Here is a 24851-nt window from a genome sequence, read left to right as displayed (position 1 = left end):
TGCAAATTTGTGCATGTTTAAAAGACGGTGCCTAATTTACATATTTCAAAGGTTTAAGTTACTATACAAGTTTTATGTGTACTTTAATATGCAAAAGTCTTATTTATTTAAAGGTATAGTTCACCCAAAAATAAAAATTCTGTCATTAATTACTCACCCTCAAGTTGTTCTAAACCTGTATGAATTTCTTCCTTCTGCTGAACACCAAAGAAAATATTTTGAAGAATATGGGAAACCAAACATTTTTTTCTTTTCCATACTATGGAAGTCAATAGGGCCCATCAACTGTTTGGTTACCGACATTCTTCAAAATATCTTCTTTTGTGTTCAGCAGAAGAAAGACATTCATACGGTTATGGAACAACTTGTGGGTTAGGTTAGGTGAACTATCCCTTTAAGTAAAGAAAAGGATTAGTGCATACTAACATTCCACTCATGTCCAGAAGAGGGAGCCCAAGTCCCTTGATTGTGGTGACGCGCTTTACGTCATGCAGTAAAGATGGCGACTTATTGAAGAGCATCATGCTTTATTGTTGATAACATAATATTTTGTTATTTTACCACATAAACTCACACCGGGATCGGAAAAATGTCAAGATTAATAGTCAAGAATCTCCCAAATGGGGTGAGTATTTCTAATGATATTAGAGTTGATGCAAGTTCGCTGTCAAAGATGCACGCGCCTACGAAGATTTAACGAAGTTTTAAGCACGTTTCTTCACTGTATTCACTAACAAAACGTCCCAACTATGTTTTTGTTTGAATTTAGTGTCATGGAGTTTTCATGGTACTGCCCAGAGGCTTTTGGAGCACTATTTGAATACTATGGTGTATATATTAACCCACGTGAAAAAAATACTATAGTGTTTACTATAGTAATAAAATATAGTAAATTATAGCTGTATATATTATAGTATTTACAACACTTTGTTAATGAATGCTACAGCATACTGTAGTATTAACTATAGTGAAATGATCAGCTGTAATAAATACTGTAGTATACTTTAGTTTTTACTACAGTAAACTGTAATGTATTCATTGTAGTATAATATACCCTATCGTTGTAGAAAACTTAAAAAAATAATTTGTTTATATTACTATAGTTGTTATATTACCACAACAAATTAATTCAGTTACTTTACTATAGTTCAAAAACACTATAATATTTACTATAGTATTTTTTCCATGTGGGAAAGTACCACTTCGGTAAAGTTGGTTTTATATTCGCACATTCGGACTTCTGATAAATTCAGACTTTCCCAATAAATGTGCAATAAATTAATGTTTGCGAATTTTAAGCAGCGACATGATATTGACAACCAACGATTGTCAACTTACAACATTTTTCACAGTCGATCAAAATAGGCAAGTATTGTTTTAATGGCATATTTACTTGTGAATGTCCACTGAATGTCCAATGTAGTGTGATTAACAAGGCTATTGAATACGGATGTTCGAATGTGCGAATATAAAACCAACTTTACCGAAGTGAAAGTACCATGGTATTACATTTGATAGAATCAGTGTTACATGGCATTGTAGAATAAATAGGCACTATCATCAGGCAATGATTTAAATGCATTGAGGTCTTGAGGAGCTTTATGTGTATTAAATACATGTGGTTTTGTGACAACTGTTGAAATTTGATTTATTCTCTGTCCCCAGATGAAGGATGATCGCTTCCATAAGATGTTTGCGGATTTTGGGACGCTTACAGATTGTACGTTGAAATTCACCAAAGATGGCAAATTCCGCAAATTTGGATTCGTAGGTTTCAAGGCTGAAGAGGATGCAAAGAAAGCTCTGAAACATTTCAACAAGACCTTTGTGGACACATCTAGAGTTACTGTAAGTGACAAGATCATGGAGGAGTCCAAGAGATTTGGACTTTTTTTTAAATTGATAATACAAATAGTTTATTTGAACATTGTATCATGTAATTCTTATCTTATTCATCATCTGCCTGAATAAGGTGGAATTCTGCACAGATTTTGGAGACCCAAACAAAGCCAGACCATGGAGCAAACACACACGCCAACCATCATCAAACAAAGTTACAGAAGAACCAAAATCACGTGAACAGCTAGAAAAGGAGGAAAGTTCACTGGTAAATTCATTTTTGTTCAGTGTCTGCGCTGAGGAAAATGTGCTATTTATGACCCACTCACTTTATTGTTTGCAAACAGTTTTATTGAGAGGTCTCATTGATTTTTCTTTTCCTTTTTTATTTGTCTATTTTCTCTAAACTGCTTTAGAACAATGTGTAATGCGAAAAGTGCAATACAAATGAATCAAACTGAATTTATGCTGTCACTCTATCTTTACAGAAGCAGAAGAAGCCTTTGAATGTTCTTCTTGGAGATGTAAGTTTGCTACCGCCGAAGTCTATCGCATTACACAAAGCATACATTCTATAAAAAGTAATTTCTAATCCTTAGCTTGAAAAAGACAAGAGCTTCCAGGAGTTCCTGGCTGTGCACCAGAAGCGCTCACAGGTGCCCACATGGGCCAATGACACTGTGGAAGCGGCTTCTTTTGGAGCTGAAAAAGAGAAGAAGGAGAAGAAGGAGAAGAAGGAGAAGAAGGAGAAGAAGAAGGAGAAGAAGGAGAAGAAAGCGGCTGTTAGTGATGATTACCTGAACTTTGACTCTGATGAATCAGAGCAACTGAGTGAAGATGAGGATGCTGCTGATGATGAGGATGCTGCTGATGAAGAGGACAAACAAGGTGAGAAGTGAACTTTGTGGTGAATATATATTTATACTTTATATATGTGTATATAAAGCGTTATAAAAGTTTGAATTGCACCTTATAATGCATTGTATGATCTCTTGTATAATTGTAATCACAGTTATAGTACATTGTTATACTTATCTTTATCATTATAATCTATTCATTGATGATCCCTTTAGAAAGTGTAATGCATTAAAAGACATGACAAACAACCCATTTCAAATGTAACAAGGAAACTGCAAATATTATAATGCATTTTAACTTTTGTTACAATTATTAATGAAAAGATAATGCGTTATTATGCATTACATTATGTATAACTTTATAATGCATAAAAGCTTTAAAGGGTTAGTTCACCCAAAAATGAAAATTCTGTCATTAATTATTCACCCTCATGTCATTCAAAACCCATAAGACTTTTGTTCATCTTCGGAACACAAATGAAGATCTTTTTGATGAAATCTAAGAGCTTTCTGTCCCTCCGTTGACAGCTACACAATTGAACTTTGACGCTTCAGAAAATCATAAAGAGATTGTAAAAGTAATCCATATGAATTGAGTGATTTAGTCCAGATTTTCTGATGAGATTCAATTGCTTATATTATGAACTGATTGAATTTAGGCTTTTATTCACATATAAACATTCATCATCTCACACATCAGTTGCATAGCTCATAATTAATAACTAATAGGGGTGTGACGAGATGGGTATCTCACGAGACGAGACTCGAGATTGAGTTCACGAGACGAGACGAGACAAGATTTTTACACACTATTTTTACGAAATCCTCAATGGCGAAATACATGACTAGAAAAAATATTCTGCAGGTGTATTTGAAATGTTTTAACTAATCATCTTATAATGAATGTCATTCAGTTCTACTTTCTGAGTATGAATTATCATATGCAGTAAAAGACAACAATACTCAAGCACTGTAAAAGGTTTTGCCACTAACTTAACTGACTGACTTCTCTTCTGTATGATTTCAATCTCTTCAGACATTACTGTACATGATTAATGAGCTTCTACAACCTTTGACCTCCTAACTGAACTCCTTTCCACAAACTGATCATAGAAATAAAAACAGTATAAATAAAAATGGTAACACTTTACAATAAGGTCTCATTTATTAACATTAACACATTAACCAACATCAACTAACAATGAGCAATATATATGCTACAGTATTTATTAATCTTTGTTTACCGGTATGTTAGTTAATAAAAATAGTCATTCATTGTTAGTTGATGACAGTTCACAGTGCATTAACTAATGTTAACAAATGAAACCTTATTGTTTGTGCTTAATAAGATTAAGAGAAAACTGTTATTCATTTTTATGGTAACACTTTACAAGTTGAAACCATAATCACACTCTCTCAATATTCAAAGTGCAAATAAGACCAACTTTTTCTTTGATACAGAGCTAAGAGATGGTTACAGCTACACTGCCCAGCCTAAAATAGCTTTCATATTGAGAGATATTTGCATTAATCAAGGAGCCGCTTTCAAAATGCGGGTATTGAAATCGCGTTTGAATGCGCGCGCGCGTTTACTTTCACTTTCAGCGATCGCGCGTAACTCTTTAAATATGGAGCGGCGGCGACCGTTATCCAACTGAATTAAATGTTTTTTATTTAAACACAAAGCAAAAGGACAGTGGAGGCGTAATGTAAACGTAGCGGTGGCATATTCTTTCCTAATCATCCTAACACTCTGTCATGGCAACATCACGAGACTACTTTTCGCCTTGACGAGAAATCTCGTCACACCCCTAATAACTAACCCTATAAGTAAAGTGTCACCAATCTTTTCTTCATGCATTTGTACTGGATTTGCGTAGGTGTTATTTTTTCTTCTTCTTTTTTTTCCTCCCCCCATCCTCCACATGCTCTCCAAATGTGTTTTCTCACTAGAAACAGATAAGAAAGCCTTGAAGAAAGATCTATCTGATATGGACTATCTTCGCTCCAAAATTGTGGAGAAATCAGACATGGTGGATAAGAAAGAGATGGAAAAAGGTGGTCACAGTGCCAGTGCTGCCGATAAGGATGAGGATGAGGAGAAAGAAGAGGATGAGGAGAAAGAAGAGGAAGAGGATGAGGAAGAGTCCCCGGTCCAGCACACAGACACTGCATATGAGAATATTGATAAGACAAGCAGCAAGAACAGCACAAAACCAGCAGCCCAGAACATGGTCAGTGTGATAAAACTATCATGTGGTTCAATATGGAATAGTTGGCTATTAGATGCTGATTTGTTTGTGCTGTTCATACACCATTATAGATGGAGCCGAGAACAGAGTTCACAGTCAAGCTACGAGGTGCTCCATTCGGCGTCAAAGAGGTGAGATATTGATTATTGGTCGATATTGAATATGTCATTTGTTTTTGTACAACAACTTTTGTCATTGTTACAGCGGATAACACCTAACTATCATCCTAATACATTTTTTTAAATAACAGTTTTATTTTCTTTCTTGAGTGTTTATCAAGGACTGTTTTACTAGGTCCCTCCTTTATTTTTACAAGGATTTCTTTTTTTTTTTCTTCTAATTTAAACAGTTCCAAACTAGTTTAATCCATCTTTCATACTGTATAGTATAAATTTATGATGCCTAAAATCAAATTTTCTTTCTTTCTTTAAAAAACATTTATAATATCAGCCATTTATCAGTTATTTGCAATCCTGGTACACCCCTACTTGTTATAAAGCAAAAAAACCCTGCTTTAATATCTAATTGGGAGAAGAATTGTGTATTTTTTAAGTTTATTGTTATTAATAAATTTAATTATTAATACAGAACACTGTTGTCACATAAATAACACAAATCAAGACAGCCAGCTTTTAAAGGGTTAGTTCATCCAGAAATGAAAATGATGTCATTAATGACTCACCCTCATGTCGTTCCAAACCCGTAAGACCTTCGTTCATCTTCGAAACACAGTTTAAGATATTTTAGATTTAGTCCGAGAGCTTTCTGTCCCTCCACTGAAAATGTATGTGCGGTATACTGTCCATGTCCAGAAAGGTAATAAAAACATCATCAAAGTAGTCCATGTGACATCAGTGGGTTAGTTAGAAGTTTTTGAAGCATCTAAAATACATTTTGGTCCAAAAATAACAAAAACTACGACTTTATTCAGCATTGTATTCTCTTCCGGGTCTGTTGTCAATCCGGGTTCACGACTCCGCAGTGACGCTGCTGACGTGTTATCCGGTGCGTTTACAGTCTGAGGGAGACGCACGCTGTATTCAAGCTATTCTACATTGTTTGTATTTTGGTATTGCTATATTTTTTAAAATGGTGCGTAAGTGTGCATGTCGCGGATGTCCTAATCGCCAAAAACAACGACGTAAAAGTGCATTACCAACGCCGACAGATGAAAGGATTCAATGGAATCAATTCAATGGAATCAATTCAATGGAAAGGATTCCGGAAGAGAAGACAATGCTGAATAAAGTCGTAGTTTTTGTTATTTTTGGACCAAAATGTATTTTCGATGCTTCAGAAACTTCTAACTAACCCACTGATGTCACATGGACTACTTTGATGATGTTTTTATTACCTTTCTGGACATGGACAGTCTACTGTACATACATTTTCAATGGAGGGACAGAAAGCTCTCGGACTAAATCTAAAATATCTTAAACTGTGTTCTGAAGATGAACGGAGGTCTTACGGGTTTGGGTGAGTCATTAATGACATAATTTTCATTTTTGGGTGAACTAACCCTTTAACTGATCTTTTTGTGTCCTGGCAGTCCAAATTTTTGTAGTAAGTTTTGTCTGATTTTTGTCCTCACTGTTTGATTTACCACTTCACCGTAGCAACAAGTCAGAGAATTTATGATGCCTTTGAAACCTGTTGCCATTCGATTTGGAAAAAACAGTGGCAGACGCAACTCGGGTAAGAGCTTCTGTTGTTTACTCTCTGTTGATGGTTTGAAGATGTCACTCTTTGATTGATGTTGAATTTCCTGTGATAAGGTTACGTGTATGTGGACCTGCGATCGGAGGCAGAGGTTGAGAGTGCCCTGCGCCTGAACAGAGACTACATGGGTAAGCAATTATTCACTCTCTTTGACAAGTACGCAACTGTGAAAAGATCCTTGGGTTGTGTGTTTTACTTGTGTGCAGTTTCTTACCTGTGTATAAAGGATATAAAGTTTATGAGTTTTAGTGTGGCCGCATATAGACACATCCTTGTGGGTGAGTTTCGCCCTCACCTTGTGGTCTCTTGGAATTCCAAGGGGAATCAGATAGACGTGTTTAGATGTAGTTCAGATCTCCAGATATTGGATATGTATCTGATTTAAAACTACATTTGATAGTGGCTCAGAACGGATGTGTGGATTTTTGTGTTCATACACGTGCAATAAAATCTTATGTGTGTCAGGTTAATATCTGATTTTTTTTCTGTCAGTGTAAACAGCCTAAGACTGGTTCCACGTCCTCAATGCATGTGTATTATCTGTGTAAACCCACAGGGGGGCGCTATATTGAAGTGTTCAGAGCCAACAACTTTAAAAATGATAGAAAGTCTGTGAAGGAAAGCAAGAAGGAAAGAAATTTTGTGAGTGAGCTGAAGGCCGACGAGGAAGAGGAAGACGTGGCGGAATCGGGAAGACTTTTCATCAGGAACCTGCCTTACACATGCACTGAAGAAGATCTGAAAGAAGTCTTCGTCAAGCATGGTGAGTGTAGGAGATCTGCCACACATCATTTCTCGATTTATGTTTAAAAACCACTTATTTTTCTTGCGTCTCCATTAGGTCCTCTTTCTGAGACGCTTTTCCCTATAGACAGTCTGACTAAGAAGCCCAAGGGCTTTGCCTTTGTGACATACATGATACCAGAGAATGCAGTCTCAGCCTTGGCTGAACTGGATGGCCACGTATTCCAGGTACTGGGAACTTTCATCTCTTTTCTGTCTGTGTAGTTTTATTTGCTTTCTTACAACTGTTTGGACCCTCTAGGGGCGGGTTCTGCATGTCATGGCTTCAAGACTGAAGAAGGAAAATCCCGATCAAGGGCCAAACGCTCCAGGCAGCTCCTCATATAAGAGAAAGAAAGATGCCAAAGACAAAGCAGCCAGCGGCAGGTCAGAATTCGATGAACCATCTGGAACTGAAAACCTCTACTAGATAATTTCCAGTTGTGTTCACTGTTTTTGTTGTGTTTTTTTACACAGCTCTCATAACTGGAATACGCTGTTTTTGGGCACGAGTGCAGTGGCCGATGCTATTGCTCAGAAATACAACACAACCAAGAGCAAAGTGTTAGATCACGTGAGTATTTGGGAACTATAAATTGTCTTTTTTTTTTTTTTTAAGGATTAACATAGGTAACACTGGATTTGTGTATGTATGCAGGAATCTAATGGCAGTCTGGCTGTGAGGATGGCCCTCGGAGAGACACAGATTGTACAAGAGACCAGACAGTTTCTCCTGGACAATGGAGTGTCCCTGGACTCATTCAGTCAGGTATAGTGTGTGCTTTACTTTACTCCCACCATGTATAGTTAATAAGCCATACACTACCATTCAAAAGTTTGGAGTCAGGAAGATTTCATTTTTGAAAGAAATGAATGCTTTTATTCAGCAAAGACTCCTTAGATCAAAACTGACAGTAAAGACATTTATAATTTGTGATGCACCGATCATGATTTTTGTTTTTTAAAGCAAACTGGCCAGTTCCGATACCGGTTGCCAATTTTTTTCTTTGTTCAAGCAAATTTATTTGTTTATTTGCTCTATACACCCCAAACTGGCCTTAAACAAAAAAATATCTGTAGCCATTTGAAATTAGAGGCAACTACTGAATTTAATCATGATTCAAATTACGATGCTACGCACATGCATGAGCAGATGGTCTGATTTTAGCTTTGTGAAATTATGCTACATAAAACATTCCTGCATAAAGCAAAGATGGACTGAATGAAAATGCAAATTTACTCTCTGACAGTAGGTGGCGCTTATGGAACAGCAGCGTTTTAATACATAAAATATTTATATTAATAAGCTTAATATCACCTAATTACTGATATTACAGATATATTATGCATTCATATTTAAAACACATTGCCATGACTAAGCCATCTATTGAAATAAGCATGTGAGAATGATTCATAATTAGGCCTGCTTGGACTCTGCAAAGAATTCCAATCATCCTAATTCTGATTCTGTGACAGAATTCCCCAGAAAGCTTAATGTGACACAGCTAATGACCAAATGCATATTTATATTTGTTTCTGCATAAACCATGGTTATGTTTATGCGTGTCTGTGATTTCCATCTATTTAGGCATCAGGTCAGCGCAGTAACTCTGTGTTGCTGGTGAAGAACTTGCCCTCAGGAGTGCAGGTTGGAGAGCTTGAGGCTCTGTTCTCACCCCATGGATCTCTGGGAAGAGTTCTGCTGCCCCCATCTGGCCTCACTGCTATAGTGGAGTTCCTGGAGCCCACAGAAGCCAAACGGGCCTTCATGAAACTTGCATACACCAAGGTCAGTGTGTGATGGGCATTTGAGCTACTGTTTTCACTGCAAAAAATATACTTGTATACATTTTTAAAATGTGATTTATAATATTTATTTTAGGGCTGTCAATCGATTAAAATTTTTAATCTAATTAATTACATACTCTGTGATTAATCTAAATTAATTGCATACATAAGTTTTGCTGTGAAAGTATTAAATATTTCAATTCAAATGAATCAATGCAGGGTTTTTCCTGGGTCAAAAATGGTCTTCGGTGGTGACAGACATGGTCATCCACACAAACATTAAAAAGTGATCTACCCTACCCACGTGATCTGCGAGCCCGATACTGACAATAAAGTACCTGTCACTCTCACTGTAATTCTTTCTTGCCCTATTTGCAAAAAAAAAAAAAAAAAAAAAAGATTTTATAGCTTTGTAAGAGAAGATGCTTTTTTGCTAAACCTGAAAAGTATTAAAAATTTGCATTTAGAAGTTACATTAACTAATAATATAATTTTCTACCATATACAATTGAATGCACCTAGCTAACAACAACTTGCTTTGTTCTGGTTTCACCTCACTCCAGTCTAAACTAACTGATTTTATAGGCAGGCCTAATTTACTACACATTGTCATTTAAATAACCTGAAAATATTGTGGATTATTAAGGCTAATTTTACTAACCACTCTTGCTAAATGGGGTAAGCACACTTATGTTCTCATTTCAGAGTTGTTCGAGTAAATGATTCATTATAGACCGTGTGGAAGAATCAGTTGTTGTCATTCATTAAAATGAATCTGTTCAAATGAGTTATTAGGTCGCGAATTGGACATTAGTGGACGTTGACGCGTTGCGTGCGAATCGCGACTGTTATTAGGACATCGCAAAAGATTTGTCAACACAGAAAACACTTAACCACTGGATAGGATTTTCTTTTTGTTTACTGAAAGTGTTATGTCAGCTGCACGTGCAGGGCGCCTGTCAGAGAAGATGAGGTGACGTTTTTTTGACCACTATTCACACCCAGCGGTTATTCAGGAAAAACATTCTCCAAATGCGCCTCGTGAAACATGGATTCGGTCTTATGAACTTTTAGCATTGTGTCAGTTGATTTAGATTATTATGTGTGAGGTAGAGAGAGTGCAAAGACGGTGCTTACTTTGAAAGAGCTCGCGCGCACGAGAACGTCTCCAGGTTCAAAGGTCAATATGGATTAATCTGCGTTATTTTTTTTAACGCGTTATTTTTTCTCAGATTAATTAATCGAAATTAACGCGTTATTTTGACAGCCCTATTTGTTTATTTATTTGTTTGTAATACTTATATGTAATAATATTTCTAATCATTTGTGCCTTTGGTTAGTTTTGGTTAGTTCACCTTGAATTGGTAACATAGTATGATGTCATTCTGTCTATGTCTCCAGTTCCAGCATGTTCCTTTGTATCTGGAGTGGGCTCCTGTAGCGGTCTTTACAACTCCCCCAACACCTAAACCAGGTAATTCTTTAATACCGAAATATCAGTCTGTTGGTGATTTAAACCAGATATATGTATTCCTAAACACTCACATGTTCATAACCGAGACATTTATTGAAATGACAACATGAGAATGACTCATAATCAGGTCTGCACGGAATCTGCAGGGAATTCCAATCATCCAAATTCCAAATATGTGTCAGAATTCCATGGAAAGCTCTGTACATTTCAAGCATAGTGGAACACTGTCGAACAAGCCCTTCCCTTGGCATATTTGTAAATATTTTGGCTAATGTGATATTTTAGCTAACAGTAGTAGTATTATTTTTTTTAAATACATTTTAGAAATATATTTATTAATTTAATAAGTTCATGTGTGAGAATAATTTGCCTGAAAATTAAAATTGTCATAATTTATTGTTAAAATTAAAACTTAAAATATGCAGTAACACTTTACAATAACATTTGTTCATCATTAACATTAGTTAATGCATTAGATATCATAAACTAACAATTATCAAATCGTTTACAGCATTTATTAATCTTTGTTCATATTAATTACATTAATTAAATTGTATATTATTCACACTACCGTTCAGAAATTTGGGGTCGGTAAGATTTTCTAAAAATACATACAAAAATAAAAATAACTATTAAGATTAAATTAAAATAACTGTTTTCAATATTTGAATATATAATTGAAATGTAATGTATTCCTGTGATGACAAAGCTGCCTTTTCAGCATCATTACTCCAGTCTTCAGTGTCACATGATCCTTAAGAAATTATTATTATTATTATTATTATTATTTTTTTTTTTAAATTATTATTAAGAAACATTTCTTATTATCAATGTTGAAAACAGCTGAGCTATCTAAATTTTAATGGATTTTTTTTCAGGATTCTTTGATGTATAGAAAGTTCGTTTGTAGCATTTATTTGATTATAGAAATGGAATGTTACTAAAATGTTACAATTCTGAAGTATTTCCTTCAGGACATCCAAATCAGTGTTTTGTCAGTGCTTCAGTGCTGCGTTTTCAGTAGTTTTTCTCGTTCTGTCTTAATGTCCATCTTTCTTTTGCTCCGCTCAGAGCCTCGAACCAAAGATGCATCTGCTGAGAACAATGACTCAACTAAAAAGGAAGAGGAGGAAGAGGATGAGGAGGAGGAAGAGCAGATTTTGCCTGGCTCAACTCTCTTCATCAAGAACCTCAACTTTAACACTTCAGAGGAAACATTACACGAGGTGAGCTCAAGGGCGCAAGCAGCACACTGTGTAGATATTGTGGTTTAGGGTTTTGTAGCGGAAACCCGAGAAGGTTTCTTGTGTAGTGGTCACAGGAGACTCATTTTAAATGCATGTTATTAGCAGATGTAAGCAGCAACATGTGTTGCGGGATCGGATCACCCCAAACGGATGTTGTTAATAACAGGTGTAAACACGGCCTGTGTCTCACCGTATGGGTTTCATTGTGTTCTCTTGATAGACATTCTCTAAATGTGGTGTGGTGAAAAGCTGCACAATATCAAAGAAGAGAGATAAAACAGGTTTGTTTTCACAGACATGCATATTTACCATTGATATTCATCTGTATATTTGTTAGTGTTTTTTCTCTCTCTTTTTATCTTTTTGTCATTTCTCCATCTTGTTTCCTCTGTGTGAATCTCACCTTGATCTCTTTGTCTCTCTCTCTCTCTCAGGTAAAATGTTATCAATGGGTTATGGCTTTGTGCAGTACAAAACTCCAAAGGCAGCACAGAAAGCCATGAGAAAGCTGCAGGTAAATGACCATCTGCTGCTCTTTCATTGCTGTATTTATGTAGTCTTATTATGCATAAATATTCATGTGATTAAATAAATTCAGGCATCTTTTTTCATTACTTCTTTTGCAGCACTGCACAGTTGATGAGCACCAGCTTGAGCTGAAAATATCAGAAAGAGAATTCAAGTAAGTCGAGGCATCTTTTGTGTCCTAAATCTTCATGCACTGTGTAAGTCAGGGTTTCACAAACCCCGTGCTCTCTTAGGGGTCACCAAGCCTTCTGATTATGCATTTAGTTCATTCAGTGAAGAGTTTATCAGTTTTTTTGAATGATTCAAGAACCAGCTAATAAGAGTCATTTGCACATGAATCAGACTTAACACTTGTCACACTTGACAATTCAGACTGCAAATGTACATTTCATAACCTAAAATATGATAACAAGAAAATAAAAAATAGGTAAAATAGAATTACTTTTGCTTTGGTGCTGATAGATGGAAGCCTAATTGATGGAGATGGAACTGATCAGTGCAGAAATACTGGTGTTGAAGCTGTACATTTAAAGCAAAATACATTCACTTATGTCTGGCTTTGGGCTAATTTTTTTTGTATGATATTTGTCCTTACATGTAATAGTAATTTTCTGTGAAGAATTGTTTTAGCATTATAATGAGATAGAAATCTGAACTTTCACTTAAGACACATGAACCAAACAATTTGTTTTATTTACAAAAATGTGTAAAATCATCTGTTTATATTCTTTTCTTTAAATATTGCACCAAAAATTAGTATTCTGGAAAGGTTGTGAAAGGATATATGAACAATCTCTTATGTAAAATCCTCCTAGAGTTCTTGAAATTGCTGAAAATGTCAAGTCAAGTCAAGTCAAATTTATTTATATAGCGCTTTTACAATTGGTAATTGTTTCAAAGCAGCTTTACATATTAGAAGCACAGAAAAAAGGGAAGTGGTTAAAAATAAGCTGTACAAACAAGCGTGGTAATATGTAACATATACAAGATGGTGCTACATTAAGCCAATGTCGGCTGACTCCCAGGGGTGGAAAAAACCCCCTAGGAGAAAAACCCAGCGTGCTAACACTGGGAAAAAAGTCCTAGGAGGGAAAAAACCCCTTGGAAGATATATATATAATATATGTAAATGGATATGGAGATCAAAATCTGAATTATACATTTTTATTATAGAGATTAAAAATAGATTATATATAAATATATGTAAGCGGGTACGGGGATTAAAAATCTGAATTATAGATGCAGCCAGAACTGGATCTGTAGGCCCATTGTCTCCTGGGCTACGTTGTAGTCAGGTCCAGACACAGGTTCTCCATCTGATCTGGATACGGCCTGGATCCAGCACCCGGCAAACCTCAGGATAAGCAGAGAGACAGATATTAGCGTAGATGCCATTCTTATTCTGATGTTAGAATGTATTTTTTTTTTTCATTAAAGTAATGTCTAAATTTCACGTTAATGTGAAATCACTAATGAAAGTGATGGGAAACTTGGTGAAGTTTCATAGGATTAACTGATTGAATAGAATTTGCATATACCCTATTCACCAGTATTTTTTAAGTAGTTAATATAAATGGAAATGTCCAGTCAGTGTGCTTTTGTTGTTTGCCGTTTGATGTTAAATTAGCGTAATAATGGTAAACAAAAGATTATATACAGTCAGTGTTTTAAGTTAATTTTTAGATTACTTATTGTAACACATCATTGCTTTTAATTTATTTCGTATGTGCTTTCTTAGTCCTTTTGACCAATAATGTCAATGACAGACATAATAAATGGCATTAGTCGCATGTATAAGTGAAAACCATTTTCTTTCTGTTGTTTGTGCAGGTCAGGTGTGGCGGACCCCAAGAGGAAAAAGCAAACCGCCAGGAAACAGACGACTTCTAAGATTCTGGTGCGAAACATCCCCTTCCAGGCCACGGTGAAAGAACTGCGAGAACTCTTCTGGTAAGCTTGGTTTGACATTTAACAGATACTCGTATTGCTTTTCATGTGTATGTTATAGAACAAAACAGGCCAAACTGTTGACTTTGGAAATGATTGGTAAGTATTTTTCACTAACAAAAATGACTGTGGGTATTATCATGGTTTTAGACTTTGTTCCCTTGTAATTATTGTAAAATAGTCCTCTGTCATGTGAGATCTGATCCAAAGTGCAAGTGTTGTTTCTTTTTTTCAGTACATTTGGAGAGCTGAAGACAGTCCGCCTGCCAAAGAAAGGGATCGGTGGAGCCCACCGTGGTTTTGGCTTCATTGACTTCCTCACTAAACAGGATGCCAAGGTTGGTGCATCTGTCTCTGTTTCTTTCTGTCTCTTGCTTTTCACAGTCAGACAGTCTCCTGTAAAACAACTAATCAACATTGATCCTGTTCGGTGCGTCCAGTACATCTTACACAAGCTTTGATCTTGTGCTGGTCTCTCACAGAAAGCGTTCACGGCGCTGTGCCACAGTACCCATCTGTACGGCAGGAGGCTGGTGTTGGAGTGGGCAGACGCAGAGGAGACTGTGGACGACCTGCGACGAAAAACCGCACTGCACTTTCATGGTAAAATTTCTGCTTTATACACAGAGTAACAGTTATTTAGCATAGACTGTTGCAAGCAGGTTTGATGAATAACCTACAAATAGGCTACGTTCACACAACCACATTTAATTACAAGTGTGAGTCTTGAAAGTCCCGTTCAAACAGCATCTTGCAGCAGCATCTCTAATACCGTCTGTACGAATGTACAACGGGAGTCAAACCCGTATTCTCTTACCAGTAACCATAATGACAGTGACCAAAGTCATTTCAAGATGGCAAACTCTCTCAAACCCTCTTATCATTTTTGATTCGACAAGAGTCCAGTTGAGCCACGAGTTGATCCATCAAATCTTCATTAACTGACAGCAGAGAGAGTGGAGCATTTGAGTCACTGATGCGACCTGCCCGCTGCAGTGGAGAACAGTGACTGGATCTAAAACCTTCAGATGACACACAACTCACATCTGTTGCTGTAATTTACCGAAACCATGAGAATGCAGTTATGAATAGGGTTGGGACAATGGACGATGGCATCGGCCAAACCACTTTGTAGGCATTTTATAAGAAAACCCACAATGACAACTTCTTCATCAACCTATTCTGAAGTATACAATGCACTCAATGTGCGATGACTTTTTAAAATTGCTTTCAAACAGTCCTGCGTGTATTTGTGTGTGTGCGCAATCTAGTTTCTAATTAGTTTCTACGCCCTTGCAAATCAATCTCATTATAACAAAGCGTAGACATGATGTAGGAGATTCATTATGCAGTGTGTGTTCAGATACATTGATTATAACAGTTTTCATGTGAGTAAGCTCAGTCGCACTATAAAGGGAGCGCTCTTTGCTATTCACAATTTGAAGAAAAGTTTTTTTTTTTTTTTTTTGTCATGCTTCAAAGAGGACCAACAGATGGAACAAAATATTTTCTTGCAATTTTTGAATATTAGAGAGGTCATTTTTTTTAAAAGCTAAATGGAGACTGGAATGAATAATTCACTGTTCTCTGGATGTAAGTCTCTATTCTTACTGCCATCACTGATGTAATTGGCCGGGTTTTCTCTGTGTTAGAGCTGTTTTGAACCGGCTGCTGAATGAATCTGCGTTTTGAATTAATCTGCTGAACAAATTATTCAATTACCTATTTATCAGTGTTAATTTTGACAGCAAATTTTGATTTAGTTTTAGTCTTACAGGTGTTGGTCATATAATTAGAATATCATCAAAAAGTTGATTTCACTAATTCCATTCAAAAAGTGAAACTTGTATATTATATTCATTCATTACACACAGACTGATATATTTCAAATGTTTATTTGTTTTAATTTTGATGATTATAACTGACAACTAAGGAAAATCCCAAATTCAGTATCTCAGAAAATTAGAATATTGTGAAAAGGTTCAATATTGAAGACACCTGGTGCCACACTCTAATCAGCTAATTAACTCAAAACACCTGCAAAGGCCTTTAAATGGTCTCTCAGTCTAGTTCTGTAGGCTACACAATCATGGGGAAGACTGCTGACTTGACAGTTGTCCAAAAGACGACCACTGACACCTTGCACAAGGAGGGCAAGACACAAAAGGTCATTGCAAAAGAGGCTGACTGTTCACAGAGCTCTGTGTCCAAGCACATTAATAGAGAGGCGAAGGGAAGGAAAAGATGTGGTAGAAAAAAAGTGTACAAGCAATAGGGATAACCGCACCCTGGAGAGGATTGTGAAACAAAACCCATGCAAAAATGTGGGGGAGATTCACAAAGAGTGGACTGCAGCTGGAGTCAGTGCTTCAAGAACCACTACGCACAGACGTATGCAAGACATGGGTTTCAGCTGTCGCATTCCTTGTGTCAAGCCACTCTTGAACAACAGACAGCGTCAGAAGCATCTCACCTGGGCTAAAGACAAAAAGGACTGGACTGCTGCTGAGTGGTCCAAAGTTATGTTCTCTGATGAAAGTAAATTTTGCATTTCCTTTGGAAATCAGGGTCCCAGAGTCTGGAGGAAGAGAGGAGAGGCACACAATCCACGTTGCTTGAGGTCCAGTGTAAAGTTTCCACAGTCAGTGATGGTTTGGGGTGCCATGTCATCTGCTGGTGTTGGTCCACTCTGTGTTTTCTGAGGTCCAAGGTCAACGCAGCCGTATACCAGGAAGTTTTAGAGCACTTCATGCTTCCTGCTGCTGACCAACTTTATGGAGATGCAGATTTCATTTTCCAACAGGACTTGGCACCTGCACACAGTGCCAAAGCTACCAGTACCCGGTTTAAGGACCATGGTATCCCTGTTTTTAATTGGCCAGCAAACTTGCCTGACCTTAACCCCATAGAAAATCTATGGGGTATTGTCAAAAGGAAGATGCGATATGCCAGACCCAACAATTCAGAAGAGCTGAAGGCCACTATCAGAGCAACCTGGGCTCTCATAACACCTGACCAGTGCCACAGACTGATCGACTCCATGCCATGCCGCATTGCTGCAGTAATTCAGGCAAAAGGAGCCCCAACTAAGTATTGAGTGCTGTACATGCTCATACTTTTCATGTTCATACTTTTCAGTTGGCCAAGATTTCTAAAAATCCTCTCTTTGTATTGGTCTTGAGTAATATTCTAATTTTCTGAGATACTGAATTTGGGATTCTCCTTAGTTGTCAGTTATAATCATCAAAATTAAAAGAAATAAACATTTGAAATATATCAGTCTGTGTGTAATGAATGAATATAATATACACGTTTCACTTTTTGAATTGAATTACTGAAATAAATCAACTTTTTGATGATATTCTAATTATATGACCAGCACCTGTAGTCTTTTGACTAAAATGCCATTTAGTTTTAGTCATATTTTAGTCATCAGAAATTGTTTTAGTTTTAGTCTAGTTTTAGTCAACTAAATCTACAGTAGATTTAGTTGACTAAAACTAAATCTACATTTTTTTATTTAGACTATAACAGTAGGCCTATATTTAAGCAACATAACATCGGCAAGATAGTAGGCTAAATGTGATATTGACATTATACAATTCAAAAATATAGTTAACATTAAATGTCATAGCCAACATTTTAGATACAGTCTGTTTGGCTCTAAACACAAATTGGGTTTATATCCAAATAAATCCAATAAAGCATTGCGCATCTTCGAGAAACAGTGTTCCTTTGGACTAAAAACTTTCCAGAAGTTTAGAGGCTTAAAATGATGCATTCTGAAGCGCTGAAGAAAAAAAAAAGTCTTTTGTTCAAATTCCTGCTTCTTTCAGCCTTTTAAAGTATTATTTCCGCTATACACAGGCTATTGATTGTAAAGCGTATTTAGGCCTACTTCAGACGTTGAATATTATACTCCACCTTTAAATGGTATATCCTACAATTTATGAAAATTAACTGATTAAGAAATAAATTTGACATTTCATTTACAGTGAACTTACTATGGGCTTCTGGTGGTGCTTGAGACTATTTATCATTTTGTGTTTCTGTTAAAAACACAAAATGTCTTTTTGTGTGGCTGAATGTTCGGCTCATGAACAGTAGTTCGCCCAATCTTTGCTGAAATCTAAACGCAGACGGTGAAAGGGAATTGCCGCTCGTTCCACGCGCTGTGAAGCGGGAGAGATCAGCCGTCTGCGAACGACTGTTGATGTTGTCTCTCGATCAGGGGAGCTTATGCAAAATCCCTTTAAAGCTGTTAGCAATACTGTCATAGGGCGTATGTTCAGTGTAGGTCTGATTAGTTAACACATCTACATTAGTTGACATGAACTAACAACAATACTTGTACAGCATTTATTAATCTTAAAGGAAAGTTTACACACAAATTCTGTCATTTACTCACACTCCAGATTTGTATTAGTTTCTTTCTTTTGTTGAACACAAAAGAAGATATTTTGAAGAGTATGGGTAACCAAACAGTTCATGGACCCCACTGACTTCAATACTATAGCAGTCAATGGGGACCATCAGCTGTTTGGTTACCCATATTCTTCATATTCATATTTGAAGGTTTGGAACAACTTGAGGGTGAGTAAATGACAGAATTTTCATTTTTGGGTGAACTACCTCTTTAATGTTAATCTCAACATTTACCAATTCACTTTTTAAGATCAAAAGTTGTATCTGTTAACATTAGGTAATGCACTGCGCACATGAACATTTTTATATTAACAAAGATTAATATATGCTGTAAGAATATATTGCTCATTGTTAGTTCATGTTGGTTAATGCATTAACAAATGTGACCCTTGACCACAAAACCAGTCACAAGTCTAACAGGTATATTTGTAGCAATAGCCAACAATACATTGTATGTGTCAAAATGATCAATTTTTCTTTTATGCCAAAAATCACTAGGATATTGAGTAAAGATCATGTTCCATGAAGATATTTTGTAAATTTCCTACCATAAATATATCAATTTTTTATTTTTGTGAGTGGATATGCATTGCTAAGGACTTTATTTGGACACCTTTAAAGGCGATTTTCTCAATATTTCGATTTTTTTTTTTTTTTTTTGCACCCTCAGATTCCAGATTTTCAAATAGTTGTATCTTGGCCAAATATTGTCCTATTCTAACAAATCATACATCAATGGAAAGCTTATTCAGATGATGTATAAATCTCAATTGGTTATATGGTCCAGGGTCACAAATGAGACATTGTTGTAAATTACCAATATTATATATAACAATTTATTCAAAAATGTTGCCCCCTCAAAAAGCTTGATTGTTATGAGTTTTTCAATACTTTTTCAAACAGTAGTTTGACTGCTTGAAACCTGCAGCTTGCCAAAGCACCTAATTTGAAGTAGTTTCCCCAACACTGGTTGCAATTCTAGTAATTTCCTTTCTTTAATTTAATTAAAACAAATCTGTGCACAAATCTGTTCTCTCATCTTCTCTGTCAGATGCTCCTAAGAAGCGGAAGAAGGCGGAGGTGTTAGAGGGAATCTTGGAGCAGATGGAGGTCGGGGATGAAGACGGGGAGTGAATAGCAGCCGTCAGTCACCTCCAGCATCAATAAGAGAGTAAATCATCCAGTGGAACTCCATTTATCTCTATTATGACTCCGTCTTAAACAGCTGCTTCACGGTCTCTTCAGGAATTCTTCCTTTTGGCCCCAGATGCTCCCAATTAGCTTTTTATTATATGCTCATACATCATCCCTGTTATTGCTGTCAATGTATTAAACACAGCGTCTCCCCGCAGACCAACTCCGGCTGAAGGTGAACTCGACGACGAAGTCCTTTTGGAAAAGATGCCCAAAGGCCACGTTCGCTTTAGCTGTTTTTAATCGTCACGGAGGGCCGAGACATTTCAAACTGAAGATAAAAATGGACACTGTTTGCTTTTAACATGATTTTTTGACACATAATTTGTCTGTTCTTGACTAAGAATAATTACATAATAATGTAAAATCTAAGTACGTATATTTATGCATTGTCGTTCGACGGTCTTTTCCAGTCTGTGGCTCCCTAATTTGAACACTGGTCAATGATTGATTCAAGAAATGACAAGTGCTTTCATATTGTTGGGATCATACTGTTTATTGATGTAACAATAAATAATTTGTCTGGAAATGTTCCTATCTTAGGGTGGTAATCACACTAGAAACCTCACTTTATAAAATGTACTATTTGTACAGTCGAGGTCAAAACAGTCTTGGTCTACACAGAAGATGCCTTACACACCATGTAGTGGACATTCTAGTGTACTGCATCACAATTCCAGGAGAACTGCATGATATCATGTTCATGTTGCTTCAAACTAACCTGTAATGTAATATGGTGACAGTCTTCTTCATTTGTTTACTTTTTTATTAAAGAGTTTGTTTGTTCACCCAAAAATGAAAATTGTCACCATTTACATTTATCCCCATCGCACTAATAAAGGCTGGAATACACAACCGATTTTACAGCACTAAACATCATCATATACTTGCCGCCTATGCAAACTGAGCATCATTAAAGACTATACAGTAAACGACTGAGGATCACACACTATCAGTGGCTGTTGCATAAACTGCATAGTCTTCTATATTGGTCATCTATATTTTTTTTCGTTAGGACTGGTCATAACTCTTATTTCAGTGTTACGTAAAAAAGTAGTTTTGCCTATTTTGAATCCCAAACGTAAGACCGATTACACTTTGATTTACAGCCAGTTTGTCAGAAGAGCGCGTCTTTATGCTACGAGCCCGACTTTCAAATTGTTCTGAACGTGAGGAAAAAGCGCCTTGTTCTTGGGAAGCGCATGACGACTAAAAACAATTTGTTCTAAAATTGGCTCATAACATCAAATATGTTCGATATCCTCTGGTTGGATGGAATCATATTCTGATGATAAAAAACAAAAATAAAAATAAAAAATGGCGTCTGTGCCCGACGTCAACTCCAGCTTCCCAAAATCTGTAGACTGTGCTCTGATTTGTGGGACTAGCGTCGACTCTTCTAGATTGTATCTGGGCAAGTCGTGTATCCCAGTCTTTCTTCCTTTGGAACACAAATTTAGTTATCCACACTTTTGAGCCTTCTCATTTACATACAATGACAGTGACCAGGTGCTGCCAGGCTCCCAATTAAAGAAAATAAAGTAGTTCATAGCACTAGTCGTGCCTTATATTCGCGCGCTACAATAGAGCTTTGAATCAGGAACGTCTGAGATTGTTGATACAAGTTCAGAACTCAGAACGTGGATTTTCTCGTGACTGACATCAAAATGTAAATTTAAACTTTACCTTTTACTATGAGGTGGAATCGAGCTTACAAAGGTTACTGGATCACAACTGATCGTGATTTGGCGTCATGTTATGGTTTGTGTACATGTTTAAATGCAAATGAGGTTTAAAGCAACAGTTCACCCAAAAATGAAGTCTGTCATTTACTCAACTTCATGTTTCGAACCTGCATGGCTTTCTTTCTTTTGTGAAACATAAAAGATATTTTGTGAAATGTATGTTTTTTTTGTCCATACAATGGAAGTTTATGGTCCTCAAAACTGTTTAGTTACCGACAACATTCTTCAAAATATCTTTTATGTTCTGCAGAAGAAAGAATTTCATACAGATTTGGAACGATATGAGGCTGAATTTTCATTTCTGGGTGAACTATCCCTTTAAGAAAGGAAGCTTATCTGTAAATAACTTGAATTTTGGCCTATTCCTCACACAAAGCTTCAAAAACAGAATATAGTGCACTAGTCATATGGATAACTTTTAAGTTGCTTTACTTGTCCTGCATGAAGAGACACAATAGTCACATGGGTTTGGAATGACATGAGATTGAGCAAATGACAAAATGTTTGGTTGAACCATCATTGAGAACTTTATAATCACATTTTACTCTCAGTCACAGATAATGCACCCAAACAAAACGTGCGTGATCATTTTTATAAATGTCGTTTATTTTGTGATCCAGTATAAACAGAGAACCTTGGAGGGAAAAGTTATGCGGTTTAATAAATGGAGCTCCGATAAAACCAAAGAAGTTTGTTGGAAAGCACTGCTTAGAGAAAGAGCATTCTGGCTATGACACACCGATACACAAATCTTCAGAAATGGATGACTGTATTTGTATCATTTCGTCAAAAGTTCATTGGTTAGTACCTAATGAATCAAGAATGGAAATAGTACATCCACATGCAGAGCCACGGTAAGCTAAGAAACGTCTATTCTGTTTGTTAGATAAAAACAGAGATGAGTTTTGTAGGAAAGTTTGATGTGTTCCACTTAAATATAAATTATCTGGAATATACAAAAAAGCATTTACATATACATTTTCTTTCACTCAGTCTTAGAGCTCCACGTGTCCCTTTAAGCAGTATGTCTATTTGCACCTCAAGAAATGACAAGCTACTTTCATCGCACCAGTCCCACATGGCATTAAAAAAAAATGCAGAGCCCGTAGCCCCTACATTAGCACAGTTCACACACACGCACGCACACACACACACACACTGTATTGCCTTGAAACAATGAGGAACAGCATACGGCTGTTATTATATGGAACATGGAAGCAATAAACTCACACCAACTAACCCCAGCATCTCGCTTGACTAACCACTCACAGCCCTGGCGTCCAGCACTTATCTAAGTAGGTAACGCTAAGAAATATGTATTAAGGCTTTTCTGAGGACCTGAGGATTTCAAAAACACACAATGAGGCACACAAAAGGCAAAGAAGAGCTCTAGACGTGACGCACAAACAGAGAAGCGGAAGATGACGGGAAAAAGAGACGGCTAATGTGAACGCCTGGTGTCCGTTCGCTGCTGACCAGTAAAGAGGGAGGTGACAAAGACGCCAACGGGCGGCTTTCAGAAGACATCCGCCTTGGCCTTGTAGCAGCATTCTCTCTAGTTTCTGGTCAGGATGGTTTTTTTTTTGTTTTTGTTGTTTACTTTCTTCCAGACGCGATTTCAGTGCAAGTATTCCTGTGTCGTAAACAGTAAGAAGTCCTTGGAGATTCTTTGCTTGTAAGCACGTGTGACCCTCAGAGGATCGTCACCTCATTTTATGATGATTAGTTGGTTTTCAGCCAAATATGTCTTGCTCTAAATGATTACGTTTCAGACACCTGCATTCTCTTACAAAACATTGTACATGACATGCATCTAAAGCGGTTCCTACACACTCGGCGTACTGTAATAGGAACAGACAGACCGACTGGATCAAACAAAAAGGAAAAAGCTAGATATGTCGTACATACAAAAGAAGCATGTGACATTTTCCTCAATTAGTTTTTTTTTTTTTTTTTAAGCTGCTTTGGTAACATCAAATTCAATCCCATCAGCCTTCAATCTCTTTTGAATTGGCTAGCCAACAACACACCCGTTTTTTAAAAATCTTTTCCTCTTCATCCCACTATTATCGTTCACGTAGGTCCTCTGGTTTGTATGAATGGGTTTTCATCGATCTGTCTGAGTCACTTTTCTCAGAGTCTCCTCTCAAGGAAGAACGTGTGGTCTGAAGTCAGCGGCCCGCGCTGTGTTCTGTCATAAAGATGTGCGGGCTGTGAGGGAGAGAGCTATTGTACTGAGAGCCGAGAGAGTGGAGACACTGGAAGCCGAGGCGATGGCATTGGGACCTGAGAGAGAATAAATCACTGAATGAATAAGATAAAACGGTTAAGTGCTAAAACAAACAAGTGTATGATTTAAAATCACAGTCAATACATTACTGTCACTTCAAATGAGCAACTGGAGTTTAAAAGGTGAAGAGCTTCAGAACAATAATTTATAGGAACTCACATTATATTATGAATGTTATTTTATTTTTTGTATATTACAGGCAGCTATTATTGGGGACAAATTGACTGTTGTCCCCAGCTGATTTCCTGCATACACTGTGGTTCAAAAGTTTAGGGTCAGTAAGATTTATTATTCAGCGAGGACACATGAAATTGATCAAAAGTGACAAAGTCATTTACAAAATCTTCGGAACACAAATTAAGATATTTTTGATAAAATCCGATGGCTCGGCGAGGCCTCCAATGACAGCAAGATAATTAACACTTTCAATGCCCCGAAAGCTACTAAAGACGTATTTAAAACAGATCATGTGACTGTGAATGTGGTTCAACCTTAATACTATGAAGTGACGAGAATACTATTTGTGCACCAAAAAAAACTAAATAATGACTTTATTCAACAATATCTCGTGATGGACGATTTCAAAACACTGCTTCACGAAGCTCCGAAGCTATATAAATCTTTCGTTTCGAATCGGTGGTTTAACATTGAACATTGAACAAGTGTTTCGAAATTTCAATGGTTCACCACTGGGGGGCGTGACTTTTGCAGTTTGATTCAAGCTTTGAAGCTTCATGAAGCGGTGTTTTGTAATCGCCCATCA

At 36.7% G+C, this 24851-nt stretch overlaps 2 protein-coding genes across 8 annotated transcripts in view; one reads left to right on the top strand and one right to left on the bottom strand.

Moving 5' to 3' along the window:
* Nucleotides 1-436: 436 nt before the first annotated feature.
* On the top strand, nt 437-20582 carry rbm19 (RNA binding motif protein 19). Of its 3 annotated transcripts, XM_048198891.1 has the most exons (25): nt 438-625; nt 1666-1848; nt 1973-2107; nt 2328-2363; nt 2439-2727; nt 4650-4930; nt 5020-5079; nt 6565-6643; nt 6724-6795; nt 7224-7430; nt 7509-7639; nt 7713-7837; nt 7928-8024; nt 8109-8219; nt 9039-9239; nt 10640-10712; nt 11784-11938; nt 12180-12240; nt 12394-12473; nt 12586-12641; nt 14318-14437; nt 14670-14772; nt 14917-15037; nt 19911-20030; nt 20212-20582. In XM_048198891.1, the coding sequence occupies exons 1-24, from the start codon at nt 590-592 to the stop codon at nt 19991-19993; spliced, it is 2895 nt and encodes a 964-aa protein (XP_048054848.1). In that variant the 5' UTR covers nt 438-589; the 3' UTR covers nt 19994-20030; nt 20212-20582. The 3 variants fall into 3 exon arrangements, with proteins under 3 accessions (XP_048054849.1, XP_048054848.1, XP_048054847.1); XM_048198892.1 differs by having other exon boundaries at nt 437-625; nt 4656-4930; nt 19911-20582; XM_048198890.1 differs by having other exon boundaries at nt 19911-20582.
* The window catches only part of cntn4 (contactin 4), a 197361-nt gene continuing 193040 nt past the window's right edge, over nt 20531-24851 (bottom strand). For all 5 annotated transcript variants that reach the window (XM_048198885.1, XM_048198887.1, XM_048198888.1 and 2 more), the window contains one exon: nt 20531-24084. In XM_048198885.1, coding sequence (XP_048054842.1) covers nt 23993-24084 — 92 coding nt within the window. In that variant the 3' untranslated portion in view covers nt 20531-23992. The remainder of the gene's footprint in view (nt 24085-24851) is intronic.

This window comes from Megalobrama amblycephala, linkage group LG8 (genome assembly GCF_018812025.1).
Source record: "Megalobrama amblycephala isolate DHTTF-2021 linkage group LG8, ASM1881202v1, whole genome shotgun sequence".
Taxonomy (NCBI): domain Eukaryota; kingdom Metazoa; phylum Chordata; class Actinopteri; order Cypriniformes; family Xenocyprididae; genus Megalobrama; species Megalobrama amblycephala.
This window is presented reverse-complemented; position numbering and strand designations above follow the sequence as displayed.